At 42.6% G+C, this 24,627-nt stretch overlaps 1 protein-coding gene across 2 annotated transcripts in view; it reads left to right on the plus strand.

The window, feature by feature from the left end:
* Positions 1–24,627, plus strand: part of GBE1 (1,4-alpha-glucan branching enzyme 1) — a 155,355-nt gene that overhangs the window by 52,561 nt on the left and 78,167 nt on the right. For both annotated transcript variants that reach the window (XM_070750257.1, XM_070750256.1), the window contains exons 3-4: positions 196–311; positions 23,539–23,664. In XM_070750257.1, coding sequence (XP_070606358.1) covers positions 196–311; positions 23,539–23,664 — 242 coding nt within the window. The remainder of the gene's footprint in view (positions 1–195; positions 312–23,538; positions 23,665–24,627) is intronic.

The raw sequence follows: 24,627 nt of genomic DNA on the forward strand, positions 1-24,627 counted from the left end.
AAAATTAAATTTAACTCTTCTGCTTTGGAACTGCACTGCAAATATTAAAATAATTTCTCAAATATTCATAAGAGTCCAAAAGTAATAAGAGTTGTGTAGAAAAAAAAAGCACTGACAATTCGTTCCTGTTTTTATATATGACCTGGCAATTTAATGAATATTTACTATTTAATTCACTTTTAATTATTATTATAGACAACTGGAATCCATTTTCCCATCCATATAAAAAAATTGATTTTGGGAAATGGGAATTGTTCATTCCACCTGGACCAGATGGGTTTCGCCCTGTATCTCATGGATCCAAACTAAAGGTGCGTGTTTCAAGAAGACACTTTTGTTTTATCAATATTTAATCTATTGTCAAATTTCATAATTGAAGTTTTGTATTGTTCAGTTAGGTATCACTTAATATTTCAATAAGACCTGCAAATCGTTTCTTCACCTCTATAGATTGCTGTTAAAGTAATATAAAACAAAATTATCATAAATTACCAATGTTACTATATAATGAACAAAATAGATTATTATAAATGTAAATGATAAATATATAGCAATCCGAATATAAAAGATTCCTCACCAGGATCCACTCCCAGTGACTCAAGTGTTGATGCCCTTGCCCTTTTGTGATACTTGGAGGCTGTGTGGGCCTGGATGGGAGACATCAGGCTTCATCTAATGAGGATCCAAGCCCCAAATAAAGTTCAAGGAGAGCAATTTTTGAGTTGGAATATGGTAATGCAGCTTGCGTAACAGCCCTCTAACATGGACTGCCCATGTTCTGCACCGGTTGAAACATCTGAATGTTCCATAGGTACATGTAGAGTACATTGCAGAAGTCAAAGTGTGACATGGTGAGGCTTGAATGTCTGATCATAAGAAGGCTACAACTGGCATACAGTCTGAACTGTGAAATGCTCTTCTAGCTGTAACTGCCACCAACTCTTCAAATAGGACTTGAGAATCTGTGAGAACCACCAAGTTGTGAATCAGATCCATCTAGGGTACTGTAATCCCAGCCGGAACTAAAGATGTCAAATTCCCAGATATTGAAGCTCTATTTACCCAAAGTTATTTGCTCCTGCTAAGGTTTAGATCAAGGGTGGGCAATTAATTTTGCCATGGAGCTGCATGAGAAATTGTGATAGTTTTAGAGGGCTGGACTTTATTTTTTATATTTAGATATATGAATTTAGGAATTGCTGATCTGTTTAATAAAGTTAGAAGTATTGATTATAATAAGATATGTAATGGGTGATACTGACTTGAATTAATGCATAAATGGAATTGAATTTAGAATGGTTGGGGAGATTAATGATAATGATTTTTAATTGATTGAAAATAGAGAATATTTAGAATTTTTTTCCTTTTTCTTTTCTCAAATTGACTGAAATTTAAGATTAATAGTTAAGTAAGAAATGTAGATAACTATTAATGGCTAAATGTTAGATAGGTTGAAATAATTTTTAAATTTGGGATTAGGTAAATGTGCTATTTAGAGGGGGGGAAGAAGTATAAAATTTATATATGTTTATGTTTTGTTTTTAAATTTTCTTTTGTTAACATCTGATTGGCTATACAAAATTTTATTGGTTTATAGAAAAATGTATAAAGAAAGCAGGAAGCACTTTGGTACAATGGTTAATAAGTTAGAAATATAATTGGTGTTGTACTTTTTGAAGGAACATTAAGGAGGGAATTTAATTAAAAGAAAATGTAACTGGATGACAAAATTAAAAAAAAAAACTTTTGCAACTCTTTTGATGATTTATATTAGTTACTAACAAAATACCACATTTTATTCATGGAAAATTAGATGACACACTGTATTGTTTGAAAGTATGTTGAGAGAAAAATAAAAAAAAATTACAACCCCCCCCCCAAAAAAGTCCTTCCTTCCTCCCTCCATTCATTTCATTCTTCTTCCTTCTTTCTTTCCTTCCTTCCTCCTTCCTTCCTTGTTCCCTCCATTTCTCCTTCCTTCCTTCCTCTCTCCCTCCTTCCTCCATTTCTCTTTCCCTCCCTCTCTTTCCCTTTTCTTTCTTTCTCTCTCTTTATCCCTCTTTTCCTTCTCTCTCATTCTTTCCGTCCAGGTCTCTCTCATTTCTCCGTACTGAAGGAGCGGGTCCAGCAGTCACATGGGTTGCTCATGTCCAATCCGGTGGAACTGAGCCTAGTATTAAAAAAGCTTGCCGGATCCGCCCCTTCCCCAGAATTCGCTCAGTTCGCATATCCTGCGGTTGTATTGTGATAGCTCGTTCAACATTCTAACACCTTCCCTTCGATCTTTTCCTTCAAAAAGTAGTAAGATTTATTGTCTTTAATTATTTACTTGCACTAATTGCGCCAGCCGTTTAAAAGAAAAAAAGAAAAAAAGCGGCTAGGCTTTTTTCCTTGGGAGAAGTTGCGGTTTCGTTTTCCCCCGGCGGTTTTGCCGGTTACGATTCCTGCGGCCGCTTGTGGATTCTTCTAATCCTTTGGCCTGGAGGTCCTGGTGCAAGTATTTACCTATTGAATTATTGATTATTTATTGTATACAAAAATATTTAAGGGCTTAAGAAATACCTCCTGCGGAGTGAGACGCCTTCTAGTCTCCCGGACTTAGTCGATCGCTTCCCCTTTAAGAAATTTTACGGAGCGATTTTTTTCGGCGCGAAGGCCTTCGCGCCCTTTTTAAATCTAGGCCTCTCGTGTTGGCCCCCTGCCAGCCGTGTAGGCCTCAGTCCACCGCGTGGATCCCGGAGCGGGCCTTGGGGGTCCCAGGCTAAATTCTCCACCGGCTAAGCCTCCAACCAGAGTGCCTTGGTTTACTTAATTATAAAGTTTAGGGAGGCTGGCCCCGCTGGGTTTGGGGGCACGAACTCTGGGTTTGCCCAGATTGTCCTCAAGTTTCAGCAGCTTCGAGGCCTCGAAGCAGGATCCATTCCTCTTGGGAAGTCCTTGAAATTCTTCTCCTTATTATTCAGTTATTGGCTCAGCCTTGTCTTCTGTTAATTGTCAGACTATGGCTACTTTTCCCAAGAGAGGCACAACTAAAGGTCCCAGAGAGGCCAGGCCTACAGGCGATGAGATTACTAGTATCCCCCAGGCCTCTTCCTCCTCTTCTCCAGGGGCCCGCCCCTCGACCAAGGTCACCAGGGCCGAGAAGAGAAGGGACCTAGCCCTACAAAAAATCCATGACAAATCAGCAAAACGTTTGAAAGTGCAGGCCCAAGTAATCAGTAGTCAAGACCCCCCAGAGGCTTCTAGTCTGCCTCCTTCTGGGGTCCCTGTGTTATCTCTGGATGAGCCAAACCTAGACAGACCCCAACCTAACCTATGGGGCATAGGTCCAGAGGAACCAGATATTATTGAAGATTCCCCCCAGCCAGGATCCTCCCAGGCCTTTAGGGATTCTTCTGCCATTTCTGCTGACATTTCCAGTTTACCTCCTGAGTTCCAGTCTATTTTTGCTGTGTTGTCCAAAGCCATTGATGCCAAACTCTCCACCATCAATGAGCTTCCCTTACCTCTTCCTCCTTCTCGTCCCTCCCGCCCCTTGGGTTCTTCCCCAGCGGTCAGAGCTCCTATTCAGGATGATTCAGATTCCTCCCAGGATGAATATGACGATATAGAGGATGATGAGGATCCCTTTCAGGGCTTATCAGATGATGAGGAATCCCAAATAAAGGTTCCTCCTCCAATTACTATTTTTCCTTCTCAATTATTCAAATCTCTCCTCCTCAAAGCTAGAATTTCTACGGGATTAGCGGCACAGGAGAAACAAGCCTCCACTTCCACTGATCCCCCGGAGGAGAATCTACCTTACTTCACAGAGGAACAGGAGGATAACGAGGTAATTCCTATGCCTAAATTGTTTAAAGATGCTTTACTCAAACAGTGGGAATTTCCAGCCTCTGGCCTTAATCCCTCCACCAAGGACAGAAAGTTGTACAAACTTTCCTCTTCCTATGAAGAGCTTCTATCCTTTCCCAAACCGGATGAACCTGTCAAGATTCTTCACTCGGCAGCGGCTGTGCCAGGCGAGGCGGAGGAAGTCCTCCGACCAGAGGACAAGCGCATTGAGCAAATGCTCAAAAGAGGATTCACCGCTGATTCCTGGGCCATTAAAAGTTCTGCAGCGGCTTCCTTTTTCTCCAGAGCCATGCTACTGTGGCTTCGCCAACTTCAACAGCATATTCCTCCCGATGACTTGAGAGGTCAACAAGACTTCAACAAGGTCTTTGCAGCTGCCCAGTACGTGGCTGATGCCACCTTGCAATCTACTAGATTTTCTGCTAAGTCTATTGCAGCTTCTACAACAGCAAGAAGACTCCTATGGATTCGCCCTTGGCAAGCGGGAGTTCGCCAAAAGTGGCAGTTATCCCAGGGTCCCTTAAAGCGCGACCTTCTCTTCGGTGATCTTCTGGATCCACTCCTCACGGAAACCACGGACAAGAAGAAAGTTTTGGGTCCAACCACAAAAAAGGCTACCAAAACGCAGTCCTTTCGTCGCCCAGGGCGCCAGCAAGATCAAGCGGCTTCCTATCAGAGATCTCCAGGTCAGTATTCCCCCCGCTTTCGTTCCCAAGGTAGGAACTCCAGGGGTAGAGGTTTTCGCTTCCAAAGGGGAGCTTCCTCTAACAGGGCTTCAAAAAAACCTAGATGGTAATCTTACCTCTATTCCCATAGGGGGTCGCCTAGCTCATTTCGCCTCTAATTGGCGTCTCACCTCCAAGGACCCTTGGGTCATTGACACTGTTCAAACAGGCCTTCTTTTAGAATTTATTTCTCCTCCCCCAAAACGTTTTATTTCCTGCCCTTCTCCCAGGTCATCCTCAGATTGTAACCGTATGGAGGAGGCCATTTCTCATCTATTGTCCATCAGAGCCATTCAACCGGTCCCTTCCGGTCAGAAGGGCCTAGGTTTTTATTCCATTCTATTTATGGTTCCAAAGTCCTCCGGAGGTTGGAGAGCTATTTTGGATTTAAAGAAACTAAACCTATTCATCAAATATAGGAAGTTTAAGATGCACTCCTTGTCTTCTATTTTGGCCGCCATTCACTCGGGAGATTTCATGGTCTCCTTAGACCTCACTGAGGCCTACCTTCACATTCCTATAGCCAAATGCCACAGAAAATTTTTACGTTTTTCCTTTCAAGGCAGGCATTTCCAGTATAGGGCGATGCCATTTGGCCTTTCCTCGGCCCCTCGGGTCTTTACAAAGCTCTTGGGGTCCCTGGCGGCCTATATCCGGGCGTCTCCCATCCACATTTTATGTTATCTTGATGATATTTTGATTCATGGGAACTCCCTAGAGAAAGTGAAAACAGACCTTTCTGTCACCATGTCAGTCCTTCAGGACCATGGATTTTCCATCAACTTTGATAAAAGTCACCTCCAACCTTCCACATCCATTTCTCACCTGGGATCCATTATTGATTCAAAATCCTCCCAGGTTTTTCTCTCTCCCGAGAGAAAACTCAGTATAGTGGAGTTAATTTCTAACATTTTATCTAATTCTTCAGTATCCATAGTTACTCTATCTTCCCTTTTGGGGAAGATGGTGTCATGCATAGGCATCATTCCCTGGGCTCGCCTTCATGCTAGGGAACTCCAGTGGCTCCTGTTACCTTTTCAGAGATCGGGGCACAGCAACTCAAATCGACGCATTGTCATCCCACTGAGTGTTCGCAGATCCTTCAAGTGGTGGAAGTCTCCGGCCATGGACAGAGGATCCCCGTTCAGGTGCCCGGATCAATTTGTCATCACCACAGATGCCAGTCTATCGGGATGGGGCGCCCACGCCCAGGGGATGATAGCCCAGGGCACGTGGTCCCCGGAGGAAGCTTCCAGGCCAATCAATTGGCTAGAGTTAAGAGCCGTTTCCCTGGCTCTGAAGCATTTCTCTCCTCGCATTCCCAACCGGCACGTTCTCATTCTCACCGACAACATTGCCACAAAAAGCCATATCTGCAGACAGGGGGGCACGAGATCCAAGGCTCTCATGAGGGAGGCCCTCAAGTTGGGCCTTTGGGCGGAGAAACATCTCCAGTCGCTCCTAGCCGATCACATCTCGGGGAGTCTCAACGTCCAGGCGGATTGGCTATCCCGAGCAACGATAGACCCAGGAGAGTGGAACCTCCATCAAGACCTGTTCCATCAAATCACCCTCAGATTCGGCCTACCAATCCTGGATCTCTTCGCGACCAATGCGAACGCCCAACTCCCTCGCTTCTATTCCAGATTTCCATCCCCGGGAGCGGAAGCAATCAATGCCCTCCGGAGTCCATGGCCTCCAGGCCTACTCTACGCATTTCCTCCAATTCCAATCCTCCCGGACGTGATTCACAAGGTCCTCACCGAGAGGGCCCGAGTAATCTTAATCGCCCCTCATTGGCCCCGCCGGCCCTGGTTCGCAGATCTCCAACAGCTGTCCGTCCAGGACCCTTGGCGACTCCCCGTTTCGGGGGATATGCTGCGGCAGGGGGCCTCTTTCCATCCAGACCCGGAGTGGTTCCACCTCACCGCCTGGCTGTTATCAGGAGAGATTTAGAACTGCGTGGTCATGACCCCGATTCAGTGGAGGTCATTTTAAAGGCCAGAAGGGGTTCGACCAATCGAATCTACGACCACACGTGGTCCAAGTTTCACCAGTGGTGTCTACAGGAAGGTCTCTCCCCTCTGTGCATCCCCATACACAGAATTATTTCCTTCCTTATGCAAGGCTTCCATAAAGGGCTTTCCACCAGCACCCTCCGGCGTCATCTGGCAGCCATCTCATCTGTCCTAGGGGGTTCCCGCAGACAGCCTCTCCGATCCTTCCCTGAAGTTCAGGAATTCCTCAAGGGCATAGCCAACCTCAGACCTTCCAAGGTCCACAGGTATCCATCCTGGGATTTGCCACGGGTTCTCCATTCCCTGACGCAGGCACCATACGAACCCCTAAAATCGGCGTCCCTCAGGTACCTATCCTTTAAGGTAGCTTTCCTGGTGGCTATTACCTCTGCCCGACGCATTTCGGAGCTGGCTGCCCTCTCAATCAGGCAGGACCTTTGTCAATTCCATCAGGACAAGGTAGTCTTGCGACTGGACCCCACCTTCTTACCCAAGGTCAGTTCCATGTTCCACAGATCTCAGGATATTGTCCTACCTTCCTTCTGCCTCCAACGAGACCATCCCTTGGCAATTAGATGGCACACCCTGGATCTCACCACAGCGCTGAGAATCTATATCCAACGCACAGGACCCTTTCGGAGGTCAGAAGCACTTTTTGTAGCCTATCATCCCAGAGTCATGGGGGCCAAAGTGTCTTCAACAGTAATAGGCCGTTGGATCAGAGGGACTATATCTAAGGCCTATGAGTCGGCCTCCCTCTCAGTTCCAAGGAACATCACAGCGCATTCCACCAGGAGCGCAGCCACCTCGGCCGCTTGGGCGACTCAAGCCCCGTTGGAGGAGGTCTGCAAAGCAGCCACTTGGGCCTCGCCAAATTCCTTCATCAGGCACTACAAGATTGATTCTTACGCTTCAGCGGACGCTGCCTTCGGCAGAAGGGTACTCCAATCCGTTATCTCACACGATAGCAAGCTAATCCCACCCTAGGGACCATCTATTGGGTATGTCCCATGTGACTGCTGGACCCGCTCCTTCAGTACGGAGAATAGGCGTTGATTGCTTACCTGAACGCCTCTTCTCGTACGGTGAGCGGGTACAGCAGTCACTTCCCGCCCTTGTATGTGTCTTCTTTACCTTTCTATACCTTTCTTCCTCTAACAATAAGAGTTGAACACTACAGAGCTTCACAACTGAGCCTAGTCTATGGATTCGCGAATTCTGGGGAAGGGGCGGATCCGGCAAGCTTTTTTAATACTAGGCTCAGTTCCACCGGATTGGACATGAGCAACCCATGTGACTGCTGTACCCGCTCACCGTACGAGAAGAGGCGTTCAGGTAAGCAATCAACGCCTATTCTGTGTATTTCTCCCTCTCCCCCTCTTCTCTCTCTCATTTGTTTCTCTTCCCTTTTTGCTCTCATTTCTCTCACCTTAATTTTGCGTGGGGGAGTTTGGCTTCGGTGACAGGCAAAGAGCCGTTTTCTTGCCTCTGGTGGGGGGAGGCTGAGCGCGAGCTTTAAAATGAAAGGCTGAGGGAGGCCGAGGCAAGAGCTCCGGTTTGGGCAGCTCCGTCACCGGGCAATGGGAGTGATTGACCCTTTTCCCCCACAGAATACACACACGCACTCCTCAAATTTTAGATGTAGATATTATAAAACGTTAATAAAAATAATGATAATAAGTGTATAACACTCCCATGTATAATAGAATAATTTATTTCTGAACCTGACTGTAGAATGTTTGAGAAGAGATATAGAATAATAAGATGCTTTAAGTATTTGTACATCATTCTTCATATACACAAGAGGATCAATCAATTCCAATCAACAGGAAAACACTGACTGGTGAAGTTATGGAGATGGAACAAAGAAGGGAAATCACTAAATTTTCTTGGATTAAAAATACTATGGGGAAAAATTGAAGCAAATTTCTATTATATATTGGACCAGACACAAAGTATTGCACTATCACTTAATAAGGGCATGACAAACAGGTGCATGTCTAGAGGGAGAAACAAAGAAGATAAGAGGTCTAGATTGAAGCACATTTTGTGGAACAGTTAGAATTGTTATGAATATTTAACACAGAGAACAGAACACTACTGGGAAACATGATAGCTTATATTCATGTAGAAGGTGACCATAATTGTTCAGAGTTTTTACAGAAGGCAGGATATTCAGCAATGGCTCAAAATGACAAGAGAATAAATTTCATTGTATTTCATAAAAATGTCTTAACAGTTAGCATTGCTCAATAGTGGAAGACACTTGGGTGGGAGGATTCCTTTACTGTAAAAATTTAAGCAGAGATGGATGGTTATCTGTTGGGGATGCACTATGCACAGAGTTGGACAAACTATATTCAATATCTCTTCTACCTCCTACATTGTATGATTCTAAAAGTATAATGGCCACACTAGAAGCAAAACTCTGCTTTTACCTCATTACATACAATGCAAGATTTTACCAAATAAGCTCTAACTCATTATCCTCTAAACCAGTGGTCCCCAACGTTTTTTCCACCAGGGACCAGTTTCAGCAAGACAATTTTTCTATGGCCCGGTGGGAGCGGAAAGGGGTGTGGTTGGGGGCGGGATTAAGCATGGGGGTGCTGGTCCTCCCCACTCCTCTTTACCGCCATCGCTCTATGGCTGGCAGAACCTGCCTCCCAAGCCCTCTTGCCCAGCGGGAGCTAAGCGCTGGAGAGAGGGGGTCAGGCTGGCCCTCCTGCCTCTCCCCAGCCAAAAACGCAAAAGCGCCCCGCGGCAGAAGCCAAAAGAGGCTTGAGCCTCTCGGTCCTTCCCGCCCCTCTGTCCCGTCCATCGTCCTGTGGCCGGCAGAACCTGCCTCCTGAGGCCTCTTGCCCGGCGGGAGGCGAAGCGCTGGAGGGAGGGGGTGGCGGCATGAGGGCCGGCAGCTGCTGACTCCACGGACCGGTGCAACATGCCCCGCGGCCCGGTACTGGTCCGCGGCCCGGTGGTTGGGGACCCCTGCTCTAAACAGCAGACTGTGACAGGAAATGTTCCTATTTATGTGCATGAAATTTGTCCATTTCTGTTTTTAGTCTTGTTGAGAAAAAATAGAACTACCCTTTTTCATGGTTTGTCAGTCTATGAATGCAAGCACAGAAAATAAAAGAGGGAAGATAGTCTGGAATGTTTGAAAGTTTATAGTGGTGGACAGCTGTTGTCTACCTGTTTTCTTTAAAAGGTATTAGAAGCTGAAACGTATGTCACTGCTAACTATTGCCATGATGATTGATATATCTCATATTAGTCATATGAATTCATATACATTTTGCTTTTCATAGTTTTGAATAGAGTTTTCATTTTGGTTAATGTAGATGAGACCATAGTATTGGATTTGTGTTTTTAATCAATAGATCAGTAATGATACATAAAGTGACATTTAATGCAAAAATAAAATGAGAGATGTTACTAATTTTTAATCATTCACTAGAATATATTTTATATGTTTTTTAAATAGAAAGCTTCCATTTATTTTTATGAATAGAGTTACATCTCCCTCTTTTGGAAAATGAAGGCATGACTTATTTCAGAGGCAAGACTTTGTTACTTGATACAAGCTTTTTTTCTGTCTGTCCATCTCTCTCTCTCTCTCTCTCTCTCTCTCTTTCTTCTTTCTTTCTTTCTTTCTTTCTTTCTTTCTTTCTTTCTTTCTTTCTTTCTCCAACTCTCTTTTCTGTAACATCTAAAGAACACTAATCAACCAGCATCAAAAACTAACCCTTAGTAAATAAATATATGTTGAATATTAGCAGTAAAGGAATTATGTAAACATTTATTATGACCTTAAAGAGATTTGTGCTATTAATGCAATTATCCAGCCTTATAAATTACTAATATTCAGAATAGGATTCCGTTAACCATGTGGGGATTGGACAAGATTATACATGAATTCACATACAGCTTTAAAAATACAATTACAGTGGAACCTCGACATACGAGCAGCTCTACTTACGAGCTACTCGAGATAAGAGCTGGGAGGGGAGCGACATTTTTGTTCGCCTCCCGAGCTCACATTCGGGATACGAGCGCCAAGGAGCTGTCTCCTGAAGCCGAACACTAACTTCCGCTTTCGGCTTCAGGAGACAGCTCCTTGGCGCTCGTATCCCGCGTGTTTTAAAAGGTTGCAGCCGGCCTGGGGGGCTCGGGGGGGTGCTGGCAAGCCCCCCAGGCCGGCTGCAACCTTTTAAAACACGCGCGCCACTTCGCAGCTCTCTGCTGAATCCGGAACGCTAACTTCCGCGTTCGGATTCAGCAGACAGCTGCGAAGCAGCGCGCGTGTTTTAAAACATGGCAGCCGGCCTGGGGGGCACGGGGGGAAGCCCCCAAGCCCCCCAGGCCGGCTGTGACGTTTTAAAACACGCGCGCTGCTTCGCAGCTCTCTGCTGAATCCGGAACGCTAACTTCCGCGTTCGGATTCAGCAGACAGCTGCGAAGCGGCGCGGGTGTTTTAAAATGTGGCAGCCGACCTGGGGGGCTCGGGGGCTTCCCCCCGAGCCCCCCAGGCCGGCTGCCATGTTTTAAAACACGCGCGCTGCTTCGCAGCTGTCTCTGAACGCTAACTTCCACGTTCGGCGGCAGCGGGTTTTTTTGTTGTTGCACGGATTAATTGACTTTACATTGTTTCCTATGGGAAACAATGTTTCGTCATACGAGCGTTCCGACTTACGAGCCTCCTTCCGGAACCAATTAGTCTCGTAAGTCGGGGTTCTACTGTATATATCTAATTTTCAGTAGACACCTAGTAAAATCCATGTATTACTAGAGTAAGATTATTTAACCATATATATGACTTTGGTCAAGAAGGAATGTTTCACAAAGTATGTAGTTATTCAAAGAAATTACTGACAATGAAATAATTATGTCTGATAAAAAACGAAGTGTGGCATTCAGATGGTGTGTTGTTATCATATTAGAAAATGGGAGCATCTACCACTGTTCTTTTTTCTTTGCTTTGTTTCTGTACCATATGGCACAAGAGTTTGAGAGATTGCAAAGGCTGAAAGGTATTTTCCACTGAAAGTACAGAATATTTGATCAAGGGTATAATTTTAAGGAATGCCTGAAAAGACTAAAATAAATTCATGTTGGAAACAATGGGAATACAAATATGTTCTCATCCCTTGAATTGTCTGTTCACCATAGAATTGTGTTATCAATTTCTTCTCAGAAAAGAGAGCATTTGAATAATTAAATACTGTACTCAAGAGTTATTCAGACAACAGGACAAAATAACTTAATCTCTTTTTCTTTTCTGAATTATTTTCTGGATAGTCTGAATATTAAAAAAAAAAGAACAGATTTGTCATTTGCTGCTCAACACCGTCAAGTATACAGCCAAAATATTACAATAGAATTTGTATTGGAGAAATATGCTACATCGCCATTAACTAGGGGAAATATGGAGGGCGAAGTGTTTCTCTCATCTAAATGAAATGAGTAGCACATACATCTAATAAATAAATAAAATAAAAAGTGAAAACTGAAGAAACCAAGATGGCCAATAACATCAGGAGTCTAGATGAAGATGATCACAACAAATACCTAGATATCCTGCATGCTGACAGTGTAATTAACACTGACAAGGCAGTTAACATCTGGCCAATTTCAGTCATTAGATATACCACTGGAATAGTGAACTGAACTAAGCAGAACTAAAAGCCCTGGAGAGGACAATCGGGGGGGAAAATGACAATTACTTATTATCTTCATCCTTGCAATGATGTTGACAGACTCTGCTTAGCAAGGCAAAAAGATGGGGATGGAATGTTGCAACTGTACCAGAGAGGTGAAGAAGAAAAAAGAGTATTAGACGAATATCCGAAGAAGATGCACTGAAGCTAGTGTACCATGAAGTCTTATTGATTCCAGAGAGTCCATACTGCTGTATAAGAAAGACCAAATGAAGAATAAAGGAGATACAAAGCAAAATATTACATGGTCAGTACATTAAACCAAAAAGAAAAAAAAGGAGGGGGGGAAGTAGCGGGGCAAAGCAGATAATAATATGACCTGGCAACGGCTAAGAGTTGAAGAAAGCAGAGGGAGTAATTCTGTTTACATCCGCTGAAGATTTAAGAACGCAGCAACTGATAGCAAGTGCCGCCTCTGCAAAGAAACCAAAGAAACTGTGAATCATCTATCTAGCTGATAAAATGAATAGAAGAAAAAGTACTGGAAGAAATCATAAAATACAAATCCTGCAAATGTAAGTAGAATGATTGTGGCAAATGAAAGCAAAGATAGCACCAAAAATAATAGGTGCCTTGGATGCAATCTCAAAACCCCTGGAGCACCACACCAGTATTGATAAAATCAATTGTAGAAGGCAGCTTTACTTGAAACATCTTAAAACAATACTTTTAATGCTACCAAAGAATAACATTAGCCTATTCCAGGTCCCTTAGAAGGATTTGATAGATTGATAAAAATAACAAATCCAGTATAAACATCTGGCTGACATGATAAGAAGCAGTACAATCTTGAATCACCTATCAGCAGTCTAATTATACTCAAAGCTGATCATTATTTCTTATTTATTTCATTGTCAAAACAATGGACAAGTCTTTTTGGAATTCTGAGTGTTTTATGGGCAAAGGAATTGCATAATGTTATAACAGCTATAGGCTAAATTATGCAAAAAAGAGGAAATGGTTATACAAATCCACCCAACATGTACATATATGCCCCATAGGTTTTTCCTAGGGGAAACTTGAAAGCTTAATTAATTTTTAAACTGTACTGTTCAATTTAATATTTTCTTAGTTTTTTACATGCATTAAAATTGACTGCCATGTTTTATTAAAAATATTGATTAAGCGCAGCAATATTGAACATCTTTGTATTTTTATCTGTGATGTCATATACATTCAGGCATATCTATACAGTGGGGAAAAAAAGTATTTAGTCAGACACCAATTGTGCAGGTTCTCCCACTTACAAAAGATGAGACAGGCCTGTAATTGACATCATAGGTAGACGTCAACCATGAGAGACAACATGAGAAAATACATCCAGAAAATCACATTGTCTGATTTTTAACGAATTTATTTCCAAATTATGGTGGAAAATAAGTATTTGGTCAATAACAAAAGTTCATCTCAATACTTTGCTATTTATCCTTTGTTGGCAATGACAGAGGTCAAACATTTTCTATAAGTCCTCACAAGGTTAGCACACAATGTTGCTGGTATGTTGTCCCATTCCTCCATGCAGATCTCCTCAAGAGCAGTGATGTTTTGGGGCTGTCGTTGGGAAACACAAACTTTCAAGTCCCTCCAAAGGTTTTTTATAAGGTTGAGATCTGGAGACTGGCTAGGTCACTCCAGGACCTTAAAATGCTTCTTACGAAGCCATTCCTTTCTTGTCCTGGCGGTGTGTTTGGGATCATTGTCATGCTGAAAGATCCAGCCACGTTTCATCTTCAGTGCCCTTGCTGATAGAAGGTGGTTTGCACTCAAAATCTCACAATACATGGCCCCATTTATTCTTTCATGTTCATGGATCAGTCATCCTGGTCCCTTTGCAGAGAAACCGCCCCAAAACATGATGTTGCCACCCCCGTGCTTCATAGTAAGTATGGTGTTCTTTGGATGCAACTCAGCATTCTTCCTCCTCCAAACACGACAAGTTGTGTTTCTACCAAACAGTTCTACTTTGGTTTCATCTGACCATATGACATTCTCCCAATACTCTTCTGGATCATCCAAATGCTCTCTAGCAAACTTCAGACAGGCCCGGACATGTACTGGCTTAAGCAGGGGACACGTCTGGCACTGCAGAATCTTGAGTCCCTGGCAGCGTAGTGTGTTACTAATGGTAGCCTTTGTTATGTTGGTCCCAACTCTGCAGTTTCTCTCACTAGGTTCCCCAGTGTGGTTCTGAGATTTTTCCTCACCATTCTTGTGATCATTTTGACCCCAAGGGATGAGATTTTGCTTGGAGCTCCAGATTGAGGGAGATTATCAGTGGTCTTGTATGTCTTTTATTTTCTAATTATTGCTCCCAGAGTTGATTTCTTCACACCAAGCTGCTTGCCTATTTCAGATTCAGTTTTCCCAGTCTGGTGCAGGGCTACAATTTTGTTTCTGGTGTCCTTCGAAAGCTCTTTGGTCTTCACCATAGTGGAGTTTGGAGTGTAACAGTTTGAGGCTGTGGACATCTGACTTTTATACTGATAGCAAGTTCAATCAGGTGCCATTACTACAGGTAATGAGTGGAGGACAGAGGAGCCTCTTAAAGAAGAAATTACAGGTCTGTGAGAGGCAGAAATCTTGCTTCTTTGTAGGTAACCAAATACTTATTTTCCATTAAAATATGTCAAGTTTTGATTGATTTGAACATGTTCAAACATTATGCCAGAAAATCAGGTGTTTCCATTTTTTTGTCCACCCCTTGTATATATGAGATTTGAGCTGGAAGAGATTAATCAGAAAAATGATTTTGTAGTCATGATGGATAGCTCAATGAAAATGTCAACTAACTGTAACTGCCATTAACAAGCAAATTGGATGCTTGGAATCATTGGGAATTTAAAATAAAGCTGTGTATATAGTAATGTATTTATATAGATGCATTGTAAGACTGCACTTGGAACAATATGAATAGTTTTAGTCGTATATCAATGGAGACCACTTAAAATGCAATATACAAATATTATTAGAATATTGTTTAAAAATAAAGCTTGTGCAGCTAACTTTTAGCTTGATGTGAAGGACAGCATTGAGAAACATAATTGTTTATTAGTTGTGGTAATGACCTTCATTTGTTATTCAAAAGAAAATTTACATAAATCATCAGAGGCTTTTGAATGTAAGAAGACATATATTAAGTAGCAACTACAATGGAGCAAGCATTATTTATTCATGAAATTTATCTGGTAAAACAGTCATAGCCTTTTAAATTAGCAACAGTCCAGTGAAGTAACCAAACCGTGTCAAAAGAAACCTTCCTTGGTGGAATATGTGGAATAAAACTATGCTTGATGGAATAGATATTAAGTATCAATGGTTAACAAAGCACCATTGTGATCTTAAGGACCATGATGTTCCTTAGAGTTCTGGCAGCCACTGAAAAAAACCTATTTCCACTCACTGAGTTTCCTAGCATACCTTATTCTATTTTGTTGAATGATCATATTAATATTAAAAAATGAAGAAAATGAGTGTTTTGGAAACTCTTATAGTTATTCTTTTATATATTTGTATGCTGTGCCTGACACATTCTTAGTATGAAGTTATTTGAAAGCAAATGTTGGCAAATGTGACTGTTAAGTAAATCAGTAAAATACAACTAGACATAAATACTCTTTGTTTAGAACAGCTTTAATATAAACAGGCAAAATGTTGGAGGGTGGCTATTTACAAGGAACCTATGTAAGATACAATTATTTCTATCTTTGCAATTTATAACATTCTATCAAGCTAGTATTTCAGTGATACATTAGATTTTATGCAAAGTGTGCTGGGTATTCAGAAAAAAACACGAAACAGAAGAAACTTAAATCACAAAGCTATGGGCAGACAAATCTTTTTATCACACCTGCTGTTGTAAAGAAAACCCCACCCCACCCCACCCCAATATTTTATATTATTTTTATTCAGTATGAGTCAAGTTATAGTATGAGTCAAGTTTGTATTGGATTTTACTATCATAAATAACATTATTAATAAAAATACATTAAGAAAAAAATAATAGAAATACAAAAACCAGACAACTAAATTAGGCAAATATTCTTTAATTGAAAAAAAAATGTACAGTTCGTCATTCAACTGCAAACCCGACTCAGTTTTTCTGTCTTAATTCATACAAAAGAATTCTGAACAATACCACTTAACTACTTTCTAATATGGTAGCAGTTAGGCTATATAGTATACATAAACATTTATTTATTTATTTATTTAATTTAATTGGATTTATATTTTGCCCCTCTCCGAGGACTCGGGGCGGCTTACAACCCATTATTATGGTGGCCCCGGTCCTCTGGAATCAATTCCTTCTGGAGATTCGAATTGCCCCCACCCTCCTCACCTTCCGCAAGACTCTGAAGACCTATCTATGTCGCCAGGCATGGGGAAATTGATATATCCCCTTGTCTAGTAAGATTTATGTGTGGTTATGATTGGGTAGTGTGATTGTTTTTAATGATAGTGGGTTTGTTAAATTTAGTTTTTAACTATTGGATTTGTACCATATTGTTTATTGTTGTTGTGAGCTGCCACCAAAACCCCAAGATCCCTTTCTTGGGTTGTCTCAAAAAGCTTGGTCCCCATCAGTTGGTAGGTATATTTGGGGCTCTTTGCCCCAATATGCATAACTTTGCACTTGTTTAGGTTAAAATGCATTTGCTGCTTTGTTGCCCACTCACTCAATTTTGAGAGATCATTCTGGAGTTCCTGACACTCAGTTTCATTTTTCACTGCCCAGAACAATTTAGTGTCATCAGCAAAATTTGCAATCTTGCTATTTACTTCTACATCCATATCATTAATGAATAAATTAAAAAGTGAAGGTCCCAAAACTGAACCTTGTGGTACACTACTTCTCACTTCTTTCCATCCAGAGAATTGTCCATTTATTGCCACCCTTTGCTTCCTACAATTTAGCCAGTTTCCAATCCAGGACAAGACCTGTCCTCTAATTCTGTGGCCGAAGAGCTTTTTTAGGAGCCTTTAGGTGGGACTTTGTCAAAAGCCTTTTGAAAGTCAAGATATACAATATCAACTGGATCCCCTTTATCTATGTGTTTATGAACAACCTCAAAAAATTCTAACAACTTGGTAAGGCATGATTTGCCTTTGCAGAAACCATATTGATTTTCTGGAAAACGGAGGCAAAGAAGTCATTTAGCCTTTCAGCAATCTCCTTGTCTTGTCTGATTATCCCCTTTTTCCCATTGTCATCGAGTGGCCCAACTGTTTTTCTGGTTGGGTTCCTGCTTCTGATGTACTTAAAAAAGGTTTTGTTATTATTTTTAATATTCTTTGCTATATGCTCCTCAAAATCTCTCTTGGCTTTCCTGACTATCGCCTTGTATTTGGTCTGCCAGAGTTTGTGATCCTTCCTGTTCTCCTCGGTAGGAAGAGCTTTCCATTTCTTAAATAAGTTTTTCTTTCCAATAATCTCTTTTACCTCATTCGTAAGCCATACTGGTATCCTCTTGGACTTTCCAGTCCTCTTTCTTTTAGGAATGCATTTTAGTTGAGCCAGTTGTAATGCATTTTTAAATAGTTTTCAAGTATTTTGGAGGGATTTGACTATATTTACTGTTCCTTTTAGTTTATTCTTTACTATTTTCCTCATTTTGGCGAAATTCCCTCCATGAAGTAAGGTCTCCGTGTTTGTTTTCACTGACAATTTGCTATCCATGTTTAAGTTGAAGGTTATTGTGTTGTGATCGCTGGTTCCTATGGGCTTGGTTACAAAGACATCATAAACCAAATCCTGAATATTAGTTAGAACCAAGTCCAGGATCCCCTTTCCCCTGGTTGGTTCCATGACCATCTGCTCAAAGGAATAATCAGCTAACATGTCGAGGAACTTTGTGTCTCTTTCATGTGTAGAACAAGAATTTACCCAATCTATTCGGGGATAGTTGAAGTCCCCCATTATGACTACCCTATTTCTTTTTGAGACCTCCTTAAATTCATTTTCCAATTAATTTGGTTGGGAGGGCAATAGCAGATCACTAACGTCATATTAGTTTTCTGTCCTGGGATTTTTATCCATAACGTTTCTGTGGGTGAGTATGAATTTTCTTGAACTTCGAGTTCATGATATACTAACTCCTCATTTATGTACAAGGCCGCACCACCACCATTTCTCCCTCTCCTGTCCATCCTATACAGTTTGTAACCTGGAATCCTTGTGTCCCATTAGTTTTCATCTGTCCACCAGGTTTCAGTTATGCCAATAATATCAATATTATTTTCTTTCGCCAAGCATTCCAATTCCCCTATTTTTGCTCGAAGGCTTCTAGCATTTGTGTACAGACATTATATGTAATTTTCTGGTGCACTTTCAACTTTGACTGTAGATTTTGACTGTAGGATTTGACTATAGAATTTGTAGGTGGCCTTTGTAGAATAGAAATACATAGGGAGTGACTTCCTACCTTTATCACAGCCAATATAAATATGTTTAATAATTATTAAACTTCTATGTGTTTATAAACAGTCTTCATCCCATGTCCCATCAGTTATTTATAAGCAAATGCATACAATATCAGCTTCTCAATCCTGCTGTCAGCAAAAAATCCAAAAACGATTGTCAGAACCTTGCCAAAAAAAAGCCTTTGTTGAAATAAACTAATTGTAGTATTTCCTTTTGCAAACAATCTTAATCTTTACTTCAATCAAATATTGTCATAGTTTCTCATTTCTCTTCAATTCTTCTTTATTCCATTGCATAGATATTTTCAAGGTTGTAACAAGTCTCTTTTGTAGATTAAATTTTCCAGGTAATTCTTTTGGTTTATCATTTGTATTTTTCTTTTCATTTTTAAAAATTAAGTCAGTTTATTTTGTATATTCAGTAAAACATACTGATAAATTTCCAGTTCCGGTGGGGGAAGTAGCGTGGAATCATAGCTCCACCGGACTACGGTTGAAACATCAGAAAATATAGAGAATATAGAAACCCCCCACGTCGAGTCAGCAACCTGTTTTGGAGGTGAGGTGTCCCTGCTTCCGGAGACCTTTGATTCGGCGGTGTTCGCGGCAGTGGTGAGCTGTTTGGCCGCGGACACGCCTGGAACCGGACCGACGGAGACGTGGCGGAATGGCGGCTGCTATTTGCAGCTGAGCTATGTTGTACTGTCGGGAAGGAGTCGGAGGGAGTCGGAGACGCCGTACAGCCCATTTGCAGCTCGTTTACAGCCCGGAGGCTTGGAGGGTGAGCATTTGCTGCATGGGACGATTGCTTCCCGTGGCTCTTCTGTCTTCTTCGCTGTCTCCTTCGCTGTGAGGACTGTCGGGCCGATCAGCTGGGAAGCGGTAATGGCAGCGGCTAATTAGAACTCAGCCGCCCCTCACCCACTGCATGTTGCCTTCCTCTGTTGCCGCGCTCGATAGGATGGGGAGATTTGGAGGCTGGAAGAGAGCACCCTCAATAAGACCTTGATGCCCTGCGGCTCTGGAATGTCTTTCGGGTTTTTTTTGTTGGGGAATATTACCGAGAAGACTGAGCACCAAGACTGAACAAGGCTGGACCTTCAGTGATAAATTTGTTCCCGGGACGCTGTGGCGCCAAATGGTGGGGGCGCCCGTCGTCAGGGGGACCATTGAAACGGAGGCCATGGTGCAGGTCTGGAGCCGGAGAGACTATTGTGAGGCGATTGGAAGGCGATTGAAACAAACGACAAGAAAAAAGAAGAACATAAGGTTGAGGAAGTTGGGGGAAATAACAACTAAGCCATATGGACTTGGACTGGGGATGCTGGTCAGGGGTCAGGGCCAGCACTTTGGTGATCTTTTTCCCCAGAAACCTGGAAAATTACTAAGTGGACAATCATATAAACCCTTTAGAAGCCATTTACCTAGACTTTGGCACCACCTCTCTATTGACTATTTAAGAACTGCTGACTGACTCCTTTTCTATATTTTTCTATATTTTTAATACATTTTAATACATTTTATTCTTAGCTATTTTTATATTTTTATATTTTTATAAATATATTTAATATTTATTTTAATATTTAACTAATCAATTAATTAACTGGCAATTGCATTTTTACATATTTATTAGTGTTTTAAACTGTTATCAATTTAATCTATTTTTAGTATTGGGGGTTCTAAATTTAAATGGATGATTGGGACAGAGTTACCTGTGTGCATGAGCTGAATGGCTGGTATGATTGGGATGACTGGGGTGGGAGGGGTTACGGTATGGATGAGATGAATGGTAAGAGTATGAATGGTAGATTTGGCCCACCTGACGCTCAAGAGGCGGGAGGGGATGGGGCACCGATCTCTGGGGAGGCAGAGGGTCGGAATATTCCAGTGTTGCTGGGGAGAGGCAGATATGGCGGGGGCCACGGAGTTAGCCATTCCAGGGGAACGAGGGACCGTTGCTTAATAACGATCCCTTGTTCTGGCTCCGTGAGCCCAATCTTGGGTACTGGTGATGAGTGTAACTCTGCCCCTGGGCTCAGGTTGCTGCTGCTTAATGCCAGGTCGGTGGTAAATAAAGCTCTCCTCATCCGGGATTTGATGGCATCAACCTCGACCCCAGGGAAGGGGGGGAGGAGTGGCTATTATAGCCAGGGAGAGCCTTTGCCTACGTGGACTCATTGCTCCGGAAATTGCGGGTTGCGAGTCACTCTTGATGAAGTTGGACTTAGGGGTTCAGGTGGGCTTATTTCTCACGTACCTGCCTCCAAGCTGCGTGTCAAAAGCCCTGCCTGTGCTACTCGAGGAGGTAGCCGGGTTGGCGGTGGAGTTCCCCAGACTTACTGTCTTGGGGGACTTCAACCTGCCGTCACTCGGCGAAACCTCTGGGTTGGCACAGGAGTTCATGGCCACCATGACAGCCATGGACCTGACTCAAGTAGTACGGGGTCCGACTCACGAGGGAGGGCACGCACATGACATGGTATTCCTTTCCGAGCAATTGAGTAATGGTCTGAGACTAAGGGGCTTAGAAGCATTGCCTTTGTCATGGTCAGACCATTTTCTACTACGGCTTGACTTCCTGGCTCCAATCCTTCCCCGCAGGGAGGCGGAACCAATTAAGATGTTCCGCCCCAGACGCCTGATGGACCCAGAGGGCTTTCAGACGGCGCTTGGGGTTATACCAGAGGCACTTGTCCACAGTTCGGCAGAGTCTCTTGCGAAAGCCTGGAACAAGGCTGCAGCGGAGGCTCTTGACCGGATTGCGCCTTTGCGACCTCTCCGTGGCGCTAGACCCCGTAGAGCTCCATGGTTCAACGAGGAGCTCCGGGAGTTGAAACGCCAGAAGAGACGTCTAGAGAAGCGATGGAGGAAGAGTAGGTCTGAATCTGATCGAACACTTGTAAGAGCTTTTATTAAGACTTACAAAGTGGCGCTCAAGGCGGCAAGATGCACGTACCATGCCGCCTTGATTGCATCAGTGGAATCCCGCCCGGCCGCTCTGTTTAGGGTGACCCGCTCCCTTCTTAATCAGGGGGGAGTTGGGGAGCCCTTGCAGAGTAGTGCAGAGGATTTTAACACGTTTTTGGCTGATAAAATCGCTCAGATCCGGGCCGACCTCGACTCCAATTGGGAAACAGAGTCGACTGACAACGAGTCAGTTGAGGTGACTGGGGCACGTACTTGTCCACCTGTCTGGGAAGAGTTTGATCTGGTGACACCTGATGAAGTGGACAAGGCCATTGGATCTGTGAGTTCCGCCACCTGTTTACTGGATCCGTGTCCCTCCTGGTTGGTCTCGGCCGGCAGGGAGGTGACACGGAGCTGGGTCCAGGAGATTACCAACGCTTCCTTGGGGAGGAGAGTTTTTCCAACTCTCTATAAAGATGGGTGTCAACAGACTCAAACTCAACCCGGATAAGACGGAGTGGCTGTGGGTCCTGCCTCCCAAGGACAATTCCATCTGTCCGTCCATCACCTTGGGGGGGGAACTATTGACCCCCTCAGAGAGGGTCCGCAACTTGGGCGTCCTCCTCGATCCACAGCTCACATTAGAAAACCACATTTCAGCTGTGGCGAGGGGGGCGTTTGCCCAGGTTCGCCTGGTGCACCAGTTGCGGCCCTATCTGGACCGGGACTCATTGCTCACAGTCACTCATGCCCTCATCACCTCGAGGTTCGACTACTGTAACGCTCTCTACATGGGGCTACCTTTGAAAAGTGTTCGGAAACTTCAGATCGTGCAGAATGCAGCTGCGAGAGCAGTCATGGGCTTACCTAGGTATGCCCATGTTTCGCCATCACTCCGCAGTCTGCATTGGTTGCCGATCAATTTCCAGTCACAATTCAAAGTGTTGGTTATGACCTTTAAAGCCCTTCATGGCATTGGACCAGAATACCTCCGAGACCGCCTGCTGCCGTATGAATTCCAACGACCGATTAGGTCCCACAGAGTGGGCCTTCTCCGGGTCCCGTCAACTAAACAATGTCGGTTGGCGGGCCCCAGGGGAAGAGCCTTCTCTGTAGCGGCCCTGACTCTCTGGAACCAACTCCCCCCGGAGATTAGGACTGCCCCTACTCTCCCTGCCTTCCGTAAAGTTCTTAAAACCCACCTTTGCCGTCAGGCATAGGGGAACTGAAACATCTCTCCCGGGCATGTACAATTTATGTTTGGTATGTTTGTGTGTGTGCTTGTTAGTATATTGGGGTTCTTTTTAAAAACTTTTTTAAATATTTAAATTTATTTGAATCTATTTGGATTTGTACGATCTGTTTATGCTTTGTTGTGAGCCGCCCCGAGTTCGCGGAGAGGGGCGGCATACAAATCTAAATAATAAATAAATAAATAAATAAATAAATAAATTTCTCTTTTATTTGTATATAGGCATCCCATGGTTTGCTTTTTGAAGGAAAATAAAGGGTGAATAAGTAACCGCTTGTTTTATTTCCATATTTAAAGGCAAGGAAAAATACTGAATCTGCAATATTATCTCCAATGTGTGTACTTTCTGTGGCAGCTGAGACAGCTAATATTGAGCTATTGTGAAAGTGCAGTTCAAAAGTTATATATGGAAATAGGATTTGACCTGGAATATCATGTCTGAAAATATAAAGCAGAGTTTGTTCCTAATTGTGGGTATGTGGCTTGGTTTAAGTGTAGAATAATCTGTATCATAAATCTTTTCAAAGTATAGTACTGAGAAAAGGAATTCTTTAAATATGGGATTGATGTTTATAATCATAGCTACATCTCATTTATACTTCCAATCCTAATTTAATTTCCATACTTTCTCATTACTTTGAATTTTTTAGTTGGTAATAAGAACCAAAACTGGAGAGATCCTTTATCGCATTTCTCCTTGGGCTAGATACGTAGTTCGTGAGGGTACCAATGTGAATTATGACTGGAAACACTGGGAGCCATCAACTCCATATAAAGTAAGTTATTAAATTAACTGATCTATTTCTTATAAATTTAAAAATTGATATTTTTATACATTTGAGCTTTTTTTCTTAAAATTTGTAAACTCTCTTAGAGACTTACTTGAAGAAAGAATTATATTTTACATGTAGAAAATTGTTTATTAGAAGTGCCAACTATATGCACGCCTGCGCGCACACACACAGACACGCACAGACACACGCACATATATATAAAAGAAGGGAGACTACTATACTGTAGATCTATTTTGAACTTATTTGCCTTCATCAGGTAGCCTTACCTTTACTGGGCTTTATATATACTTAAAGGCCGAAATAGTGCTATCTTAGTATCTCTTAATTTTAAAAATTCAGCAAAAACATGTGATACATACATACATACACACATGTATATATGTGTGTGTGTGTGTGTGTGTGTTTTCGTAGATTTTCACGGGTACAGGTATGAAGGTCTTGGCATATTCGGGTTTCTAAATCTTACACAGGAAGAAACCTGAATATGCCAAGACCTTCATACACACACACACACACACACACATACATACATATATACAGTATATATACTGTATATATATGTGTGTGTGTGTGTGTGTGTGTTTGTGTCGAATCACCCTGGTATATTGAAGGAGCATCACAGCTTCCTTTTTGCCTCTCAGACCAACCCAGGGCCATTTCCAAGGCAGTTAATTTATTCATAGCCGATAAACTATATTCTGTATGTGTCACATGTTTTTGCTGAATTTGAAAATTAAGGGAGACTAGGATAGATCTATTCCGGCCTTGTTCTGGCCTCATCAGCTAGCCATACCCTCACTAAGACTTGAACTTGCAGCCTTTGCCTTGTAAGGCAGAGAATAACCTCTAGGCTACAGTATTCAATCCCTTCAGCTCTGAAGGGTTACATGTTTTTTGTGTCGAATCACCCTGGTATATTGAAGGAGCATCACAGCTTGTGTCACA

Source organism: Erythrolamprus reginae, chromosome 4, assembly GCF_031021105.1.
Source record: "Erythrolamprus reginae isolate rEryReg1 chromosome 4, rEryReg1.hap1, whole genome shotgun sequence".
Lineage (NCBI taxonomy): Eukaryota > Metazoa > Chordata > Lepidosauria > Squamata > Dipsadidae > Erythrolamprus > Erythrolamprus reginae.